At 44.1% G+C, this 17,425-nt stretch overlaps 1 protein-coding gene across 1 annotated transcript in view; it reads right to left on the bottom strand.

Annotated features, from left to right (window-relative positions):
- LOC115986597 (3-hydroxyisobutyryl-CoA hydrolase 1-like) overlaps window positions 1-16,221 on the bottom strand; it is a 33,372-nt gene extending 17,151 nt beyond the window's left edge. The window contains exons 1-2 of the mRNA XM_031109785.1: window positions 16,169-16,221; window positions 3,238-3,318 (exon numbers count right to left, since the gene is read on the bottom strand). Coding sequence (XP_030965645.1) covers window positions 3,238-3,318; window positions 16,169-16,207 — 120 coding nt within the window. The 5' untranslated portion in view covers window positions 16,208-16,221. The remainder of the gene's footprint in view (window positions 1-3,237; window positions 3,319-16,168) is intronic.
- Between the last annotated feature and the right edge of the window lie 1,204 nt (window positions 16,222-17,425).

Here is a 17,425-nt window from a genome sequence, read left to right as displayed (position 1 = left end):
TCATGTGATCAACAGACTTCCACAAGCAAGACTTGGGTTTGTCTCACCTTTCCAAAAGCTATGGAACACCAAACCAATGGTAAGCCATTTTCAAGTCTTTGGCTGTGTTTGCTATGTATTTGTGCCTAATCATCTACGTAGTAAGTTTGATAAGAAGGCGGTTCATTGCATCTTTGTGGGCTACGATAGCCAAAGGAAAGGTTGGAGTTGTTATAATCCAACGAATGGTCATTGCTACACCTCAAGGGATGTGATATTTGATGAAGCATCTTCATGGTGGTTGGAAGAAAAAGCAACATTACCAAAAGAAATCAAAGATAAAAATCTTGAGAGCACGGGGGAGCAATCAAGGAAAGACCAGCTCACAACAATTGATGAAGTAAAACTTTTTGAAGATCGTGAGCCAGAGTCTAGAGAAATAACTCAAAGTCCTTGGCAAACTGGTGTGTACCATAGGACGCCAGAGGAGGATCGACCAAGAATTTCAGAAGTTGAGGAAGAAGACAGAAGTCCACAGTAACAACCTAGAAGGTCATCAAGACAACGAAAATCCAATCCCAAGTATGCAAATGTGGCACTTATAGAATATGACGACCAAGGATGAATTGAGAGAGAGTTAGTGTTGAGGGGGGAGTGTTAGAAATCAACACTAACTCTCTTGTCTTTAGAAATTTCTAGAGTATTCTAGAAACTTCTAGAACTTTTCACACAATCTCTCTCTTTAGAAACTTCTAGAGTTCCACTCAATTTACTTCTTTCCGGAATTCTCTAAAAAGTTCTCTTGCATTCCGAAAATTTCTTCATGATGCTCTTTCCGGATTTCTCTATGAGATATCTCTAGAGACTTCTATGTAGAAGTAAAACTCAACCACATGTTTATGGAATAGTCTAGAAGCTTAGCAAATAAAGTATTAAAAAAGAAGATGCTAGAAGATTCAAGTTGGTTTCCTAACCAATATACACCTAGTATAAATAGATGTGGTGGTATGTGAAGAAGTGTGTGAGACTAGTGAGAGACTAGTGTGTATGAGATTAGTGAGATGTGTGAGAGACTTGTGAAGAGTGTGAAGTGAAGAAATAAGTAAGAGTTATTGTGTAGTGTCAATACATAGGTGTCTAGAGAGTTGGTGTGTGTGTCTTGTAAAAGCATTAGTGCTTGTAAAGTGTTGTAATTCAAAGAGTCAAGTTTTCAAATAAAAGCTCTTTGTTCAGTCATTTATTCAATATTCTAGCGTCAGAGCTTCCGCTAATTCAACAAATAGGTTGCAATAATGATATTTAAGATTAAAGAGTATTGATTTATAAAGATGATAAAATGAAAATTCAAGTTCTAGAATTTTCTATGTGAAAATTCAAGTCTAGGAATTTTCGATTGGTCGAGATTTTTCTTGATCGATTGAAATGATCAAGAAATTTGATCTAGAGTTTTTGCCTCCCTCGATTGATGTTTGATTCACGTTTGATCGATTGAGAAGAACCTTCGATTGATGCTCAATTCCTCTCGATCTTTCAAGACTTATAAAAACTAAATTTTTGCAGAATTTTTCTAGTAACTGTTTTGAATGTTTGAAAAGGTTTTAAGCCTTGTGAATGGTTTTATGAAACATTTAAACTTTCCATTTGAGTCTTTTAAAGGATTATAACCTCATGGGGATAAATAGTGGTTCATGTTCACTTGATAACTAATTCCTTTCTCTCCCAAAATCAGTTTCTAAGAAACAAAAAAAATCTCCAAAATTCCTGTTTGTAGAATCCAACAAACTTGGTTGTATCTAGGAGACGAATTTGTGATAACTCTTTAGCAAAAATAGTGTGAGGGCAAATCTTGTCTAAGGATAACAATTTTGTGCCTCAAAGTTATCTATTTTTCTGTTTATCTTTTGTGTTCACTTTGCTCTTTCTTGATTATTTTGTGTATTATCCCCAACATGCATATCATTATCTTACACAAAGCAAAATATCATGACAGGTAATGGAATGCAAGAAACCACATAACAAGATCTGGAAATAGCAAAAATTCCCCAAGTAAAATTGTGATTGACATTACAAAATATAACAAAAGGGAATGTATATTCAAAAGAACAAAGAAACGGAATAAGGTTGATCCACTTAAAGGACTAGAAATACAAAATCATCCTGTACGTTTTTAGACCCCTTAAAAACACAAGTTGATTAACCTAGTTATATATCCAAGTGATTACTTAGTCAAATTAATCATATTTAGGTTAACACAAATATATCATATCATGTAAAGCAGCGGAAAATAAATAACACAAAGATATGATGACCCAGGAAAACCAAACCAATAAAAAACCTGGGAATGATTTAACCTAACTATCCTTAAAGTAAAACAGATCCACTATGAAAGAATTGAAGTTTACACAATAGCGACTTAGACCTCTAACATCTTATTACTATCTCAAGTAGGAAACTTACTACCATGACCACGTGACAGCTCTGAGTCCACGGACTACTTCTTTCTTAGATTCACAGTAACCACAAATATTCCCACTTATGTTTTCTTTAAGCTTTTTGTGCAGCAATTGAAACGATCACCAAGCTCTCGACATCAATCTTGAGATTGGAAACCCTAAGTATGTATGAAGGCAAACACCTCTATATCTCACAAGAGATTCATACACACAGCATCAACAACATCAAAATATGGCTAGGGTTTTTCCTTTTATACTTAAGGCAAAACATAAAACCCAACACGTCAAACGGGCTTGGGCTGAGTTGGAAAATTTTGTAGAAAAATAATCTGCAGGAGGTTCGATCGATCGAGTCTAATTTTCGGTTGATCGAGCCAGGTAGATTTACGCAATAAATCCTGCAGTACATTCGATTCCAACTTTACATATAAACATACTTTGAGCAAGTCTAAAACAAGACTAAACGTTTTAATCATGGTTTGCCAACATTACAAAATGAAGTTCTAATATATTTAAACCTAAAGTTTTAGAACCCAACACATCCATATTATAGAAATTATACTTAATAGATTATTGAGTCCAGCCATTTTGAAACAAAGAAACAACACCACATTTAGCAGACATAGCTTTGCACCCTGCCATCGCATTTCATTTGATTTCATTTATATATATATATATATATATTTATATATATCAATTTAAAAACATAAGATAACTGAGGCATTTGATCCATAACATGGTAGTATAATAAAAAAGACAATGCAAGAAAACACATCAAAAGTATTCAATAAGTTAGGTGTCATACCATTTGAAATGAAAGGGCATTTAGTTGCTTAGGTCTATTCAATGTCAATATTCTTGCAGACAACTTCACTTCAACCAAAATCTGTCAAACAAGAAAGGAATATATATAAGTTACTGAAAACGACCAAACACAATACACTTTACGCATAAATTGGCCACGATCTTAGTTCTTTTGCTAATGATAATTCTTGCCATTATTGAAAATTTAAAGGTAATTTATTCAAGCATCCAAATAGAATGTCTGTTTTGGAATTGCTTATTTTTAGTAGCTTATTTGCATAATTCTGCTAATGATAATTCCTAGGCAAACAAAGCTTAGCTACAAAATTAGTTGTAGTATAAGATTACAACCTTACTCAATAAAATAAACATTACTACATATTTTGAAAATCTAACAGTTGAATTGCATGTTCTTTACGTTCTTAATATACATGTCAAATTTTGTGTTAATCGAATATTATTTACTATATGATCTATAAACATATATTTTATGCATAATTTCAAATTACAAAAACTTGCAATTTAAACAATTTATTGACGACATAGCTATTAATCTTTAATTTTTCAGAAATTTTGCAAACATGAAAGATATAATAAGAAGATATAATCCAATGGTGGATTTGTCAAAATTCACTCACAATAAAAAGATATTGAGTAAGCTTGTAACTTAAAACTACAACCAATTTTGTGATTAAACTTTGTCCTTCCTCAATATTGTAGATAAACAAGATATTGAGAAAGGACAAAATTTGTCCTTCGTTTATTTATCTTGTGTGAAGATATTGTAGCTAAACTTTGTCCTTCGATTATTTCGATGAAAATTCTTGTGTAAAAATAGTTTTCCAATGTTTGGTAACATCATAAAAAATGAGTTAAAGGAAAACTATCTTTGATCAACATAAAAAGTATAACTTATTTTTAAAGATTGTTTTCCACTAAATTTTTTGGAAAATAATTATATCTCACAGCAAGTTAAAAAAGATAAATTAGTATTATAAAAAACACTACTTTTTGGAAAATAATTCATTTTTTATAAAATATTATCACTGAAACAAACATATTATTGCACACTTTTATTCATATAAGATTTTTTTTTTTTATTATCATAAATCAAGCAATTTCAAACCGATTAACTAATTAATTTTTTTTAAAACTAAATCATTTGAAACTGCATCATACTATTTCATGAATTCATCAAAAAATATATAAAAAATCAATGCAACTATACTATCTGTGGGGCCCGGCCCAAAAATAATGGGCCACTCCAAATCCAGGCCCATCCGAGGAGTGTCCTTTCCAAGGGGAGGCCACGCATGAAGCATTACTCAATCCCAACAGCACCCATGAGCCTGTCCGAGGAGAAACTCCTCCTCGGACATCACGAAGCCCAGACCAAGAGCCGTCCCCAGCCAATTCAGTTCACCCTCCAGACATATAAAATGAATAAAATCCAAAATATCCCTCGAAAAGCTACCACCACATTAATTGCACCCCAACCAACCTCTTGGCCGCATTAATGAGGAAAAGACCCCTGAACAGTACCGCCTTGGCCTCTGCAACTCACAATAGGAGTGGTGTGGGCGGCTGATGGAACAGGCGCTTAAGTGGATGCTTAGATGATCAACAGGTGTAAGGTGGAGATGAAAAGAGGAGAGCTATATAATGTAATGCAGTCCCCCAAAGAAGGGGACGGAAAAACTGTATTAAGACCTAAAGAAAAGAGGAATATAAGGAATAGAAGGAGACTTGAGAAATCTTTCCTGTGTCTTTTATCTTCCGCCATTTCCTTATCCATGCATCCGACCGAGCAGGCTCACTGAGGCCAAGTTCTTTCACCCATCCTCTACGAACATTCATTGTGGGTTGCGCTTTGGACCTAAGCCCAATCAATAGAACGTGGGCCAGAGAAATCGTGCAACTACAATTGGCGCCGTCTGTGGGAAGAACTAGGGCATCAGCAAGCACAACGGTCAAGCATGGCAGAACTAAATCCGCACCAGGGGAATCCTCACCAGGCTGACTCCCAACGGACACAACCCGTCGAGTCCCAGAGGCAGAATAACCCCGTCAACCCAGGCCACAGGGGAGATCGTGAGGGAAGTGTGCAAACTATCCGGACAAGCCAGAGTCACACTCAGGTAGGAAGCCACGCTTCCCAGAGGCGAATGAGTCACCAGGACATGCAGAGAGAGATAGATGATCTGAAGAGAAAGTTGCGACGAACCCAGCGAAAACGATCTCCTTCAGACTCAGACGGGTCCTCTAATGCGGAGGATGTGAGTTACCGACGGAGGTCAAAGACCCCCCCAAGTGAAACCTTTTCCTACGTAAAGGAGCCGCGCCACGTGCGGAAGTATGAGAGCACATCCAGCAGGGGCTCGGGAAACGATGCCATGAAGAAGGCGTTGGACCAGGTCTCAAGATCCCCCTTCACGTATAGAATTGAAGGGGCTAAGCTGCCTCGACGGTTCAACCAGCCGACATTCACCATCTATAGCGGTCGAACGGACCCGGTAGAACACGTGAGCCAGTTTAACCAAAAGATGGCGATCTACTCGAAAGATGAGGCCCTGATGTGTAAAATCTTCCCTTCCAGCCTGGGATCAATGGCGATGAGGTGGTTCAATGGCCTAAAGGCAAATTCCATAAGCTCATACAAGCAGCTCACTCGGGATTTCTGCACCCGCTTCATCACCAGCACCAGAGTCCCCAGGCCCCTCGGATCGCTATTGTCCTTGTCCATGCACGAGGGAGAGACTTTGAAAGCGTACTCGGACAGATACTGGGAAGTATACAACGACCTGGATGACAACCATGATGCGGTCGCTATCAGCACGTTCAAAAGCGGGCTCCCCACCGACCATGGCTTAAGGAAATCCCTCACTGGTAAACCGGTTGCCAACATCGATCAACTGAGGGATAGGATTAACAAGTACAAAAGAGTGGAGGAAGATCAACTGCAAGGGAGGGGTAAGGAGAAAGTTATCCCCCCCAAAGCAAATGATTTCAGGTCGGAACGGCACAATCCTGGTCAGCCGAGGAGAGATTTTTCGCGACAGGCGGGCCAGAGCAACCCGCAAGCAGTGAATGCCGTATTCAGGGAGCCAGTACAACAGGTGTTGGAGAAGGTACGGAATGAGCCTTACTTCAGGTGGCCAGGAAAGATGGCTGGAGACTCTTCCAGGCGTAACTGGAACCTGTACTGCCACTATCATCAGGATCATGGGCATACTACGGAGGACTGCCGGAATCTATGGAATCACCTAGATCAGTTGGTCCGAGAAGGAAAGCTACGTCACTTACTGCACCCGTCAAGTGGCCATCCCGGCCAAACAGCACAAGAGCCCCGAAAGGACGTGTCCTTGGGACCCCCCACCGGGACGATACATGTCATCCTTGCTGCACCAGGAAGGACGGGGCCACCCACTCCCAGGGTGTTAGCTGTTGATCGGTTCCCCTCTGAGGGTAGGCAAGGAGAACCCAAAAGGTCAAGAAAGGGAAGCTCTCTAATACTGGGATTCTCAGACGAAGATAAGAGAGGAACTATTCAACCCCACGATGACGCCTTGGTGGTCACACTGAGGATCGGGGGCTTCGACGTGAAGAGGGTGATGGTGGATTCGGGAAGCGCGGTAGAGATAATGTACCCCGACCTATACAAGGGGCTGAACCTGAAGCCAGAAGATTTGGCCGCTTATGACTCCCCTCTTCTCAGTTTTGAAGGAAGGATGGTCACGCCAAAAGGGCAGATCCGACTACCCGTACAGACTGGAGCAGAGATAGTGGAGGTAAATTTTATTGTGGTCGACGCTTATTCGCCTTACACTGCGATAATGGCAAGGCCGTGGATCCATGCCCTGGAGGCCGTGACCTCCACGCTTCACCAAAAAGTGAAATATCCCTCCCGAGGACAAGTGGAAGAGCTCCGAGGAGATCAAGCCGTGGCCAGGAAGTGTATGGTGGCCGCCGTTTTACGTCAGCCCCCAATCGAGTCCTCGGCTCCGGAGAGCTTATAGCAACCAACTTCCTCGGCAAGCCAAGGCGAGGGGCTGGCCGAGGAGATAAGGTGCGAAAGTCTGGATAGGATTGCAGTTAGTGACGACCCAGAGAAGTTCTTTCAGGTCGGATCTGAATTACCTTCCCAGGAAAAAGAGGAGTTGGTCGGATTTCTCAGAGAGAATGTCGACGTGTTCGCGTGGGACGCCTACGACGCCCCGGGAGTTGATCCCAGCTTTATTTGTCACCACCTGAACGTCAACCCCTCTTCAACTCCGAAGAAACAGCCGCCTCGACGTCCTTCGAAGGAACACGCCAGTGCCGTAAGGGACGAGGTGGCGAAATTAAAAAGGGCAGGGGCTATCAAAGAGGTCTTTTACCCCGAATGGTTGGCAAACACAGTGGTGGTAAGAAAGAAGACAGGGAAGTGGAGGGTTTGTGTGGACTTCACGGACCTGAACAAGGCATGCCCGAAGGACCCATTCCCCCTACCCCGAATTGACCGATTGGTGGATGCAACCGTGGGCCACCCTCGAATGAGCTTCCTGGACGCCTTTCAAGGCTATCATCAGATACCCCTTGCGCCTGACGATCAAGAAAAAACGGCTTTCATGACTCCCATCGGAAACTATCATTATAAGGTGATGCCGTTTGGGCTGAAGAACGCAGGCTCAACCTACCAAAGGATGATGACTCGGATGTTCGAGCCGCAGCTGGGCAAGATCATCGAGATTTATATAGACGACATGGTTGTGAAGAGCAAAAGGGTTTCCGAGCACGTGAATGACCTCGGAGCGATCTTCGCTATCTTAAGAAAGCACCGGTTGCGGCTGAATGCTTCCAAATGCTCATTTGGGGTCGGGTCTGGGAAATTCCTAGGGTACATGGTCACTCACAGGGGAATAGAAGTAAGTCCCGACCAGATCAAAGCCATTAACAGCCTACAGGTTCCTCGGAATCCGAAGGAAGTGCAGAAGCTCACTGGCATGATTGCGGCACTAAGCTGGTTCATATCACGATCGGCGGATCGATGTCGGCCTTTTTACCTCCTGATAAACAAATGGAAAGGGTTTGAATGGTCGGAGGATTGCGCTCAGGCTTTCCAGCAGCTTAAGGATTACCTGTCTCGACCACCCATCATGTCCAGTCCTGAGGCCGATGAGGTGCTGTTTGCATATATCGCCGTAGCCCCCCATGCTGTGAGCTTGGTGCTGATACGGGATGACAATGGGGTGCAGCGGCCGGTTTACTATGTGAGCAAATCCTTGCACGAAGCCGAGGTACGGTACCTTCCTTTGGAGAAGGCAATTCTGGCGATAGTGCATGCGACCCGTAAGCTCCCTCATTACTTTCAGGCGCATACGGTCATCGTTTTAACCCAGCTTCCCCTTCGAGCAGTGCTTCGCAGCGCTGACTATACAGGCAGGATCGCCATGTGGAGTGCACTCCTGGGAGCCTTTGACATCAAATATATGCCCAGATCCTCCATCAAAGGACAGGTCCTCGCGGACTTGGTGGCGGAATTTGCTGAACCCTCTTTAGAAACAATGACTGAGAAAAAAGACATGGATGAGAAATCGGTTGGCGTAATTTCAGCAGTCGAGACCAGGCCATGGAAGGTCTACGTGGATGGAGCGGCTAACCAAAGAGGGTCGGGAGTTGGGATAGTTTTAATATCCCCGGACGGTGCCGCCATTGAAAAATCTTTGAGGCTCGGGTTCTCGGCCACGAACAATGAAGCCGAATACGAAGCCTTACTCCAAGGGATGACGATGGTTCACAAATTGGGCGGTACGATAATAGAAGCATTCTCGGACTCCAGACTAGTGGTCGGACAAGTGATGGGTGAGCTGGAAGCTAGAGATACTAGGATGCAAGAGTATCTGGGACAAGTCAAGCGGCTACAGACGAATTTTGAATCCTTCAATCTGACGCACATCTCTAGGAGTGTAAACACCCATGCAGATTCGCTGGCCACTCTCGCCACGTCCTCAGCGCACAATCTGCCGCGAATGATCCTGGTTGAAGATTTAGCCCGGGCAAGCCCAATCAGCGGAAACCCGGCCAGAGTCCATCAGATCAGAAAGAATCACTGCTGGATGGATCCCATAAAGAACTTCCTCCAGAATGACGTCTTGCCGGAGGAAAAACTGGAAGCTGATAAGATACGGAGGAATGCTCCTCGATTCTGGCTATCCGAGGACCACCAGTTATATCGGCGCTCCTATTCTGGACCATACCTACTCTGTGTACATCCAGAAGAGTCCGAGTCTCTGCTCGAAGAGTTACACGAGGGAATTTGTGGGAGTCACACTGGAGGAAGGTCGCTGGCGCATAGGGCACTCACCCAAGGATACTGGTGGCCGAACATGCAAAGAGAAGCCCAGGAGTACGCCAAGAAGTGTGACCAGTGCCAAAGATTTGCTCCGAATATCCACCAACCCGGAGGGGTTCTCAACCCCCTCTCTAGCCCATGGCCGTTCGCACAGTGGGGTCTTGATATCGTCGGACCTTTTCCCAAAGCAGCGGGGAACAAGCGATACATAATAGTCGGGACCGATTACTTCACTAAATGGGTGGAAGCCGAACCTTTGGCCAATATTAGGGACGTAGATGCCCAGAGATTCATCTGGAAGAATATTATCACCCGCTTCGGAACCCCGCGCACACTCATATCCGACAATGGTCTTCAATTCGACAGTAAAGGCTTTAGGGAATACTGCCGCGAGTTTGGGATCATTAATCGATATTCCACCCCTGCATATCCCCAAGGAAATGGGCAGGTGGAGGCCGTGAACAAGGTCATAGTGAACGGACTAAAGAAAAGGCTGGATGAGGCAAAGGGGAGATGGATAGAGGAGCTCCCACACGTTCTATGGACCTATCGGACAACGCCACGACGGTCGACTGGTGAGACCCCCTTTTCGTTGACTTATGGGGCGGAGGCCGTACTCCCAATTGAGAACAACTTTCCCACACTAAGGTCTATTTCGTTTACTCCGGACGGTAACGATGAGTTGTTGGAGAAAAATCTAGACTTAGCCGAGGAAAGAAGGGAAAAAGCAACAATTCATATGGCCTATTATCATCAAAAGCTGAGACAGGGATACGATGCCAATGTCAAGCTGCGACCCCTCGGTCCCGGCGATCTCGTGATGAGGAAGGTTCTTGGCAGTGCAAAAAACCCCTCTTGGGGCAAGTTGGGGCCCAACTGGGAAGGACCATACCGTATAACGTCCGTAGCTGGAATAGGCGCCTATTATCTAGAAGATTTGGATGAGAAAGCTGTACCACGACCATGGAATGTAAATAACCTCAGAAGATATTATTATTAATGAAAGTGGCTTCGCCCACCTTTTGTTTCGTGATTATCCACCGCTTGCTGGTCTGCATGACAATTCTTATAAGTCTTGGACAGAACCAAGGTCTTGCATGGTCCTCGGACTCAAGCCTATGGGGAAACCAAGTACAAAAAAGCAAAATCGCGTAAGTCTTGGACAGAACCAAGGTCTTGCATGGTCCTCGGACTCAAGCCTATGGGAAAACCAAGTACAAAAAAGCAAAATCGCGTAAGTCTTGGACAGAACCAAGGTCTTGCATGGTCCTCGGACTCAAGCCTATGGGGAAACCAAGTACAAAAAAGCAAAATCGCGTAAGTCTTGGACAGAACCAGGGTCTTGCATGGTCCTCGGACTCAAGCCTATGGGGAAACCAAGTACAAAAAAGCAAAATCGCGTAAGTCTTGGACAGAACCAAGGTCTTGCATGGTCCTCGGACTCAAGCCTATGGGGAAACCAAGTACAAAAAAGTAAAATCGCGTAAGTCTTGGACAGAACCAAGGTCTTGCATGGTCCTCGGACTCAAGCCTATGGGGAAACCAAGTACAAAAAAGCAAAATCGCGTAAGTCTTGGACAGAACCAAGGTCTTGCATGGTCCTCGGACTCAAGCCTATGGGGAAACCAAGTACAAAAAAGCAAAACCGCGTAAGTCTTGGACAGAACCAAGGTCTTGCATGGTCCTCGGACTCAAGCCTATGGGGAAACCAAGTACAAAAAAGCAAAATCGCGTAAGTCTTGGACAGAACCAAGGTCTTGCATGGTCCTCGGACTCAAGCCTATGGGGAAACCAAGTACAAAAAAGCAAAATCGCGTAAGTCTTGGACAGAACCAGGGTCTTGCATGGTCCTCGGACTCAAGCCTATGGGGAAACCAAGTACAAAAAAGCAAAATCGCGTAAGTCTTGGACAGAACCAAGGTCTTGCATGGTCCTCGGACTCAAGCCTATGGGGAAACCAAGTACAAAAAAGTAAAATCGCGTAAGTCTTGGACAGAACCAAGGTCTTGCATGGTCCTCGGACTCAAGCCTATGGGGAAACCAAGTACAAAAAAGCAAAATCGCGTAAGTCTTGGACAGAACCAGGGTCTTGCATGGTCCTCGGACTCAAGCCTATGGGGAAACCAAGTACAAAAAAGCAAAATCGCGTAAGTCTTGGACAGAACCAAGGTCTTGCATGGTCCTCGGACTCAAGCCTATGGGGAAACCAAGTACAAAAAAGCAAAATCGCGTAAGTCTTGGACAGAACCAAGGTCTTGCATGGTCCTCGGACTCAAGCCTATGGGGAAACCAAGTACAAAAAAGCAAAATCGCGTAAGTCTTGGACAGAACCAAGGTCTTGCATGGTCCTCGGACTCAAGCCTATGGGGAAACCAAGTACAAAAAGAAATTTTATAAGTTTTAAACAAAACCCAAGTCCTGCATGGTTCCTCGGACCACAGACGTAGAGGAAATTATTATTTATGATACATTGGGAGGTTATTACTTAAAGAAAATCATTTTTACGCGGGGACCACAAGCTCGTTTTGTTCTAACCGATCACCCATATCTGCATCATTGCATGTATTTAAAGAAAAACGCTACTAACATACATACACAGTAAGCGAAATTAACGTTTTATATCACTGTTCCGAGTACAGTAGAAAGAGAGGTCTTTACAAAAGGATGGAAAATAGGACAGCTCTCATAAACAAAAAAAAGAAGAGAGGAAAAGAGCGCAAAAAAAAAAACAGAAGCCTAAAAGGCTAAGCCTTGGCAGGAGGATCTTCCTACTGCTCGGGCTGAGGAAGAGGAGCTTCAACGGCAGAGTCTGCGGCAGGATTCTCCGCCGACCCAGGTACGAGGACGGCATCAGGCACCGCCAAGTCCTGCTCCGGAGCCACTTGGGCCTCATCAGGATTCGCCCGGATCTCCTGAGGATAGAAGATGTTCTCGGGCAACCTTAATGCCGAATCTGCAGGAACTCCTGCAGCATCAAGAGCGTGAGCCCATGTGATACTGCAGTAATCCCTGCACACCTCTGGGACCTCCTCAGATAGCCTGGCCTCCGTCTCCTCAGCCCCCAGCTGGCGAGCAGCATTCTTCTCAGCCTCTGTAGCCTCTCGGATCAGCTGAGCCTCCTCTTTGACCCTTCTCAGTTCATCCTCGACCTTTTGCAGGGCAGTTCTAAGATCCTGCACTGCCTGCTTCTCGGTGACAAGGTTGAGCTGCGTCGAGTACAGCTCCTTGCGCTGGTCCTCCGCCTGGGTCTCGGCGCTCTTCAGACCAGATTCTGCGCTCTTGCGACGGTGCTCCGACTCCTTGAACTCGTTCGTGAGTATAAGGTGATCGTGCTTAAGGGACCCCAAGGTCTTCTCCACCTCCGTCCGAGCCTGGATCTCGGCCTCAGTCCGATTACGTTCACTTCGGCAGAATTCCTCAGTCACAAATACCTGCTGAGTAATCTACAGACAAAACCAAAATGCTTTAAAAAGATCTAACGAGACCAAAAGAGTTAATGAAACAGTAGAAGGATCACTTACCATCGCGAGATCCCTTTTAAGGGATAGGAAGATCTCAGACTGAGAGAACCGCCTGTAAGCCTCCATGTCCCGAGGAAGGAGTAGGGGCTGCTCCAGGGCCTCGGCCACGTACCCAGCTCGGCCGTGGTTGTACTCTCTGATCGAGGCATTATAGGGGATGGCAACCCCCTCTAGCTCCAACTTGGGGCTCCATGTACGCGGAAGGGCGCGCACTTCAGCAGTATCCTCCTCGTCCCGCCTCTCCGAGGAGCTGCCCCATCTACTCCTTGGGGCACGGGTGGTTTTTTGCTGTTTGGTCGGCTGGGCGACCACCTCACCCTCCTCAGAAGTGCCAACCGGCCTCTTCTTCTTCAGGTCCGGATTAACCTTAAGACCCGGTTCTGAAGCGCCCCGAGGGGCCGCATGAGGAAGCACTTTGGCTGGTGGTGAAGGGAGTCCCTTCGATGACTGACCCACCGATGGTTGACCCTTGCCTCGGGAACCTAACAGCTTCTTCAGAGATTTCTTTCCCTTTCCTGCCATAGGCTCCGTCTCTTCGTCCGAAGTATCGTCCGAGCAAATAACAAGGGAAGGAGAACCAACTGCAGAATGTCGGTCCCGCTCTCCTTCGGGATCGGAAAATTCCACCAAAGGGGATTGCTGAACTTCCTCCTCAAAATAAAACTCGTCTATCTCATCCTCAAGGGAAAGACGAGATGATTCAGCTTCCTCTTCAAACTGAGCAGCAACACCAGGCTCGTTCGGCGGAGGTAGCTGCTCGGCTAGATACGGATTTCTAACATCGGGCAACACAACTGGTGGCAGATCTCGTGCGGCTAGGAACCCGTCTTTGGACACGTCGATTCTAGCCAATCTCGGACTGCCAGCCCTTATAGCGTGACCGATGGCTTGGAAAGCGCTGCTCAGAGGTTGATAGCCCAAAATTAGATGGGCCGCACGCAACTGTCCGTCCTCGGAAACGTAAATCTCCGACCTGAGAAGATAGTTCAACGCTGGCACGTTCACAAGGCTAAGCCGAGGAGCTACGTGAGATTTATCTGCAAACCACCAAGAAGGGTGGGGTTAGTTCAAGAAATTTACCAGATACAAGGAAAACAGTAAAAATAGACCCTCAACACTAAATCCTTTCCCAACAAGGACCGATCCTAAAAGACGCCGCACCTGGGTTCCCTGCCCGAGTCGGACAATGAATACCATCGAACCACTCCCCGGAAGCAATGAGGAAGTCATTCTTCACGGTCTTATTGGATACCGGGAGACAAGAGATCAACCTAACGTCCTCGTTCCGGGATTTAAGGTAATACCCCTCCTCCTTGAGGCGGTGACACTCGTACAGGTAGGCCACATCGTGCCAAGTAAGGCCTAGGTTCATCCGCTCGTCTAAGACATCTACACAGCCTAGTATCTTGAACATATTTGGGGCACACTGATGCGGCGCCAACCTATGGTTGAACAGGTATTCCCTGGTAATCCTACGCATGGGAAGTGTCATCCCTCCCTCTATGAAGGCAATCATGGGGATGACAACTTCTCCCAGACGTTTATCTGTCACTATTCCTTCAAGAGGACAGTACCGCAGCCCAACCCCCGGGGGAATGTGGTATTTAGCCCTAAAAGCCTCCATAGCGGCCGGAGTTTTTACTAATTTCTCGAATCTACCCATCTGAACTGAACTGGGAAACGAAAGTAAAGACTGAGCAGAAAAGAAGGGTCCGAGGAGAGAATTGAAACGACGAGATGAACGAAATGAACGGATACCTTCACAAGATGCTCGAGGGGACGCCTGAAAACCTCTCGTGGACGAGACGTTTCGCAGAAAATGGTTACGGCGGCGTAAGGGGCGCAAGCGTTTGTATGTCTCTGGGTTTCGCTGTAGATCTTTGGAGCCCTTTGAGGTTTATGGAACGCAGATAAAAGAAGGAACTGAACCTCCCCTGGCGCCTTATATAGCCAAGAGGAGAGAGAAGAAATCACTCCTGCCTAAAAATACGCGAATGAACGATGGTCGTTCGATCCGTGCCGCACCGTTGGATGAAGGGAACATAACGCCTCCAGAAATTAATGACCACGCCTCGAGAATTGTGGCACGTCAAAGGTCACGATCTGCACACGCGCCCCAGGTCCTCCTTATCCCTATCCACTCATTACATCAAAACCCCGCTTTTCTCCTCGGAAGGAGATAAAAACCGGAGTTTTGAGGGGCTATTGTGGGGCCCGGCCCAAAAATAATGGGCCACTCCAAATCCAGGCCCATCCGAGGAGTGTCCTTTCCAAGGGGAGGCCACGCATGAAGCATTACTCAATCCCAACAGCACCCATGAGCCTGTCCGAGGAGAAACTCCTCCTCGGACATCACGAAGCCCAGACCAAGAGCCGTCCCCAGCCAATTCAGTTCACCCTCCAGACATATAAAATGAATAAAATCCAAAATATCCCTCGAAAAGCTACCACCACATTAATTGCACCCCAACCAACCTCTTGGCCGCATTAATGAGGAAAAGACCCCTGAACAGTACCGCCTTGGCCTCTGCAACTCACAATAGGAGTGGTGTGGGCGGCTGATGGGACAGGCGCTCAAGTGGATGCTTAGATGATCAACAGGTGTAAGGTGGAGATGAAAAGAGGAGAGCTATATAATGTAATGCAGTCCCCCAAAGAAGGGGACGGAAAAACTGTATTAAGACCTAAAGAAAAGAGGAATATAAGGAATAGAAGGAGACTTGAGAAATCTTTCCTGTGTCTTTTATCTTCCGCCATTTCCTTATCCATGCATCCGACCGAGCAGGCTCACTGAGGCCAAGTTCTTTCACCCATCCTCTACGAACATTCATTGTGGGTTGCGCTTTGGACCTAAGCCCAATCAATAGAACGTGGGCCAGAGAAATCGTGCAACTACACTATCCTTGAAAATTTTAAAAAGAAAAAAAAAAGAACAGTAATCATTTATTGTATTATAATATATATGTGTATGCCACACTGCCACCTCTTAAAAAATTATAAAAGAAATGACATGAAAGTGTGAAATCAATATTAATAGATAAGATTGATAAGTGAAGCAAGACTCTGGTTGGAGAGACTACCTGGTGGTCGTCGGGTTTAGTAGAATTGAGTGCATCCATGCCTCTCTCTCTCTCTCTCTGTGTGCTGTTCTGATAAGCCTGTTACATTGGTCCTCTTTATAAGGACATAAAAAGACATGAAAAAGTAATGACAAATTACATATTTGTGTATCACGTGCTTAGCTAATTGGTGATCGTGATGTTCCTGCTGAACAGTGTGTATCACGTGCTAAGAATACTACATTTTTTTTTTTTGAGAAACGCTAAGAATACTACATAAGCACGTAACATGCAAAAGTACGTACATGCATCGAATGCCAACATATATTACAAAATCACACATGACACATGTATCACGAAAAATTTCACTGTTGGGATTGAATTGAATGCCGACATATGCCTTTTTTTTTCACCAAATAAAATAATCAAACAATTGTCTTGCTAAGAAGTAAGGACTTCTATGATATATAGCACAAACTGTTCTTATCACGAAAAATGATATAAATAAAATATTTGATTTTTTAAATATTTTATTAAAAAGTAAATCATAGTTTTTTTTTTTTTTTTTTTTTTCTTAAAACGTAAATTCCTTCAGTAACCGTTTCATGATTTAAATTCCTTTGATTGATCTTTTTTTGGTTAAATTCTCATGCATGGCTGACTGTGGCAAAAAAAAAAAATTTGGATGGCCTTTTTTGCAACTATCTGTGCACTGGAGGTTGCTCTGGAGATTGGCATAATAGATGCTATATTGGAAGGAGATTTTGGACATGGTTTTGAAACTCAGATGGTTCAAAAAACTTGGCAAGAGAGATGTTTAAGGCTTTTGAGGTCAGACCAAAGTCGAACTGAAATTGAACCGTGATATGTCATAATTAAATTAATTATTATTTAAAATATAAAAAAATAATTAAATTAGTAAAACATTGAGAATATATATTATTTTCATATATACATAAATTTATTTATTTGGTAAAAATTCCTATAAATTATCAAGAATTCCTTTTTTTTTTTTTTATCCTCAATTATAAGTTATACATAATCCATTAGGACTTAGCCCATTTTATAATTAGTAAAAAAAAAAAATCAATCAATGATAACTATTGAAGAGGAAATGACGTAAGAAGGGGTCTTTTTTAAATTTCTTATACTTTTTAAATTGTCTAAGCTAAGTCCAATCCGTTTTTCCTTTTTCGTTTCTTTTTTTTTTTTTCTTCCCTTCTTCTCCACCATTTGATTGATTGATTTATCTCCCCAACTATTTATAATTCTACATCT

This window comes from Quercus lobata, chromosome 4, assembly GCF_001633185.2.
Source record: "Quercus lobata isolate SW786 chromosome 4, ValleyOak3.0 Primary Assembly, whole genome shotgun sequence".
In the NCBI taxonomy this organism is placed as follows: domain Eukaryota; kingdom Viridiplantae; phylum Streptophyta; class Magnoliopsida; order Fagales; family Fagaceae; genus Quercus; species Quercus lobata.
Note: the sequence above shows the minus strand (reverse complement) of the source record. Positions and strands in the feature narration are given on the sequence as shown.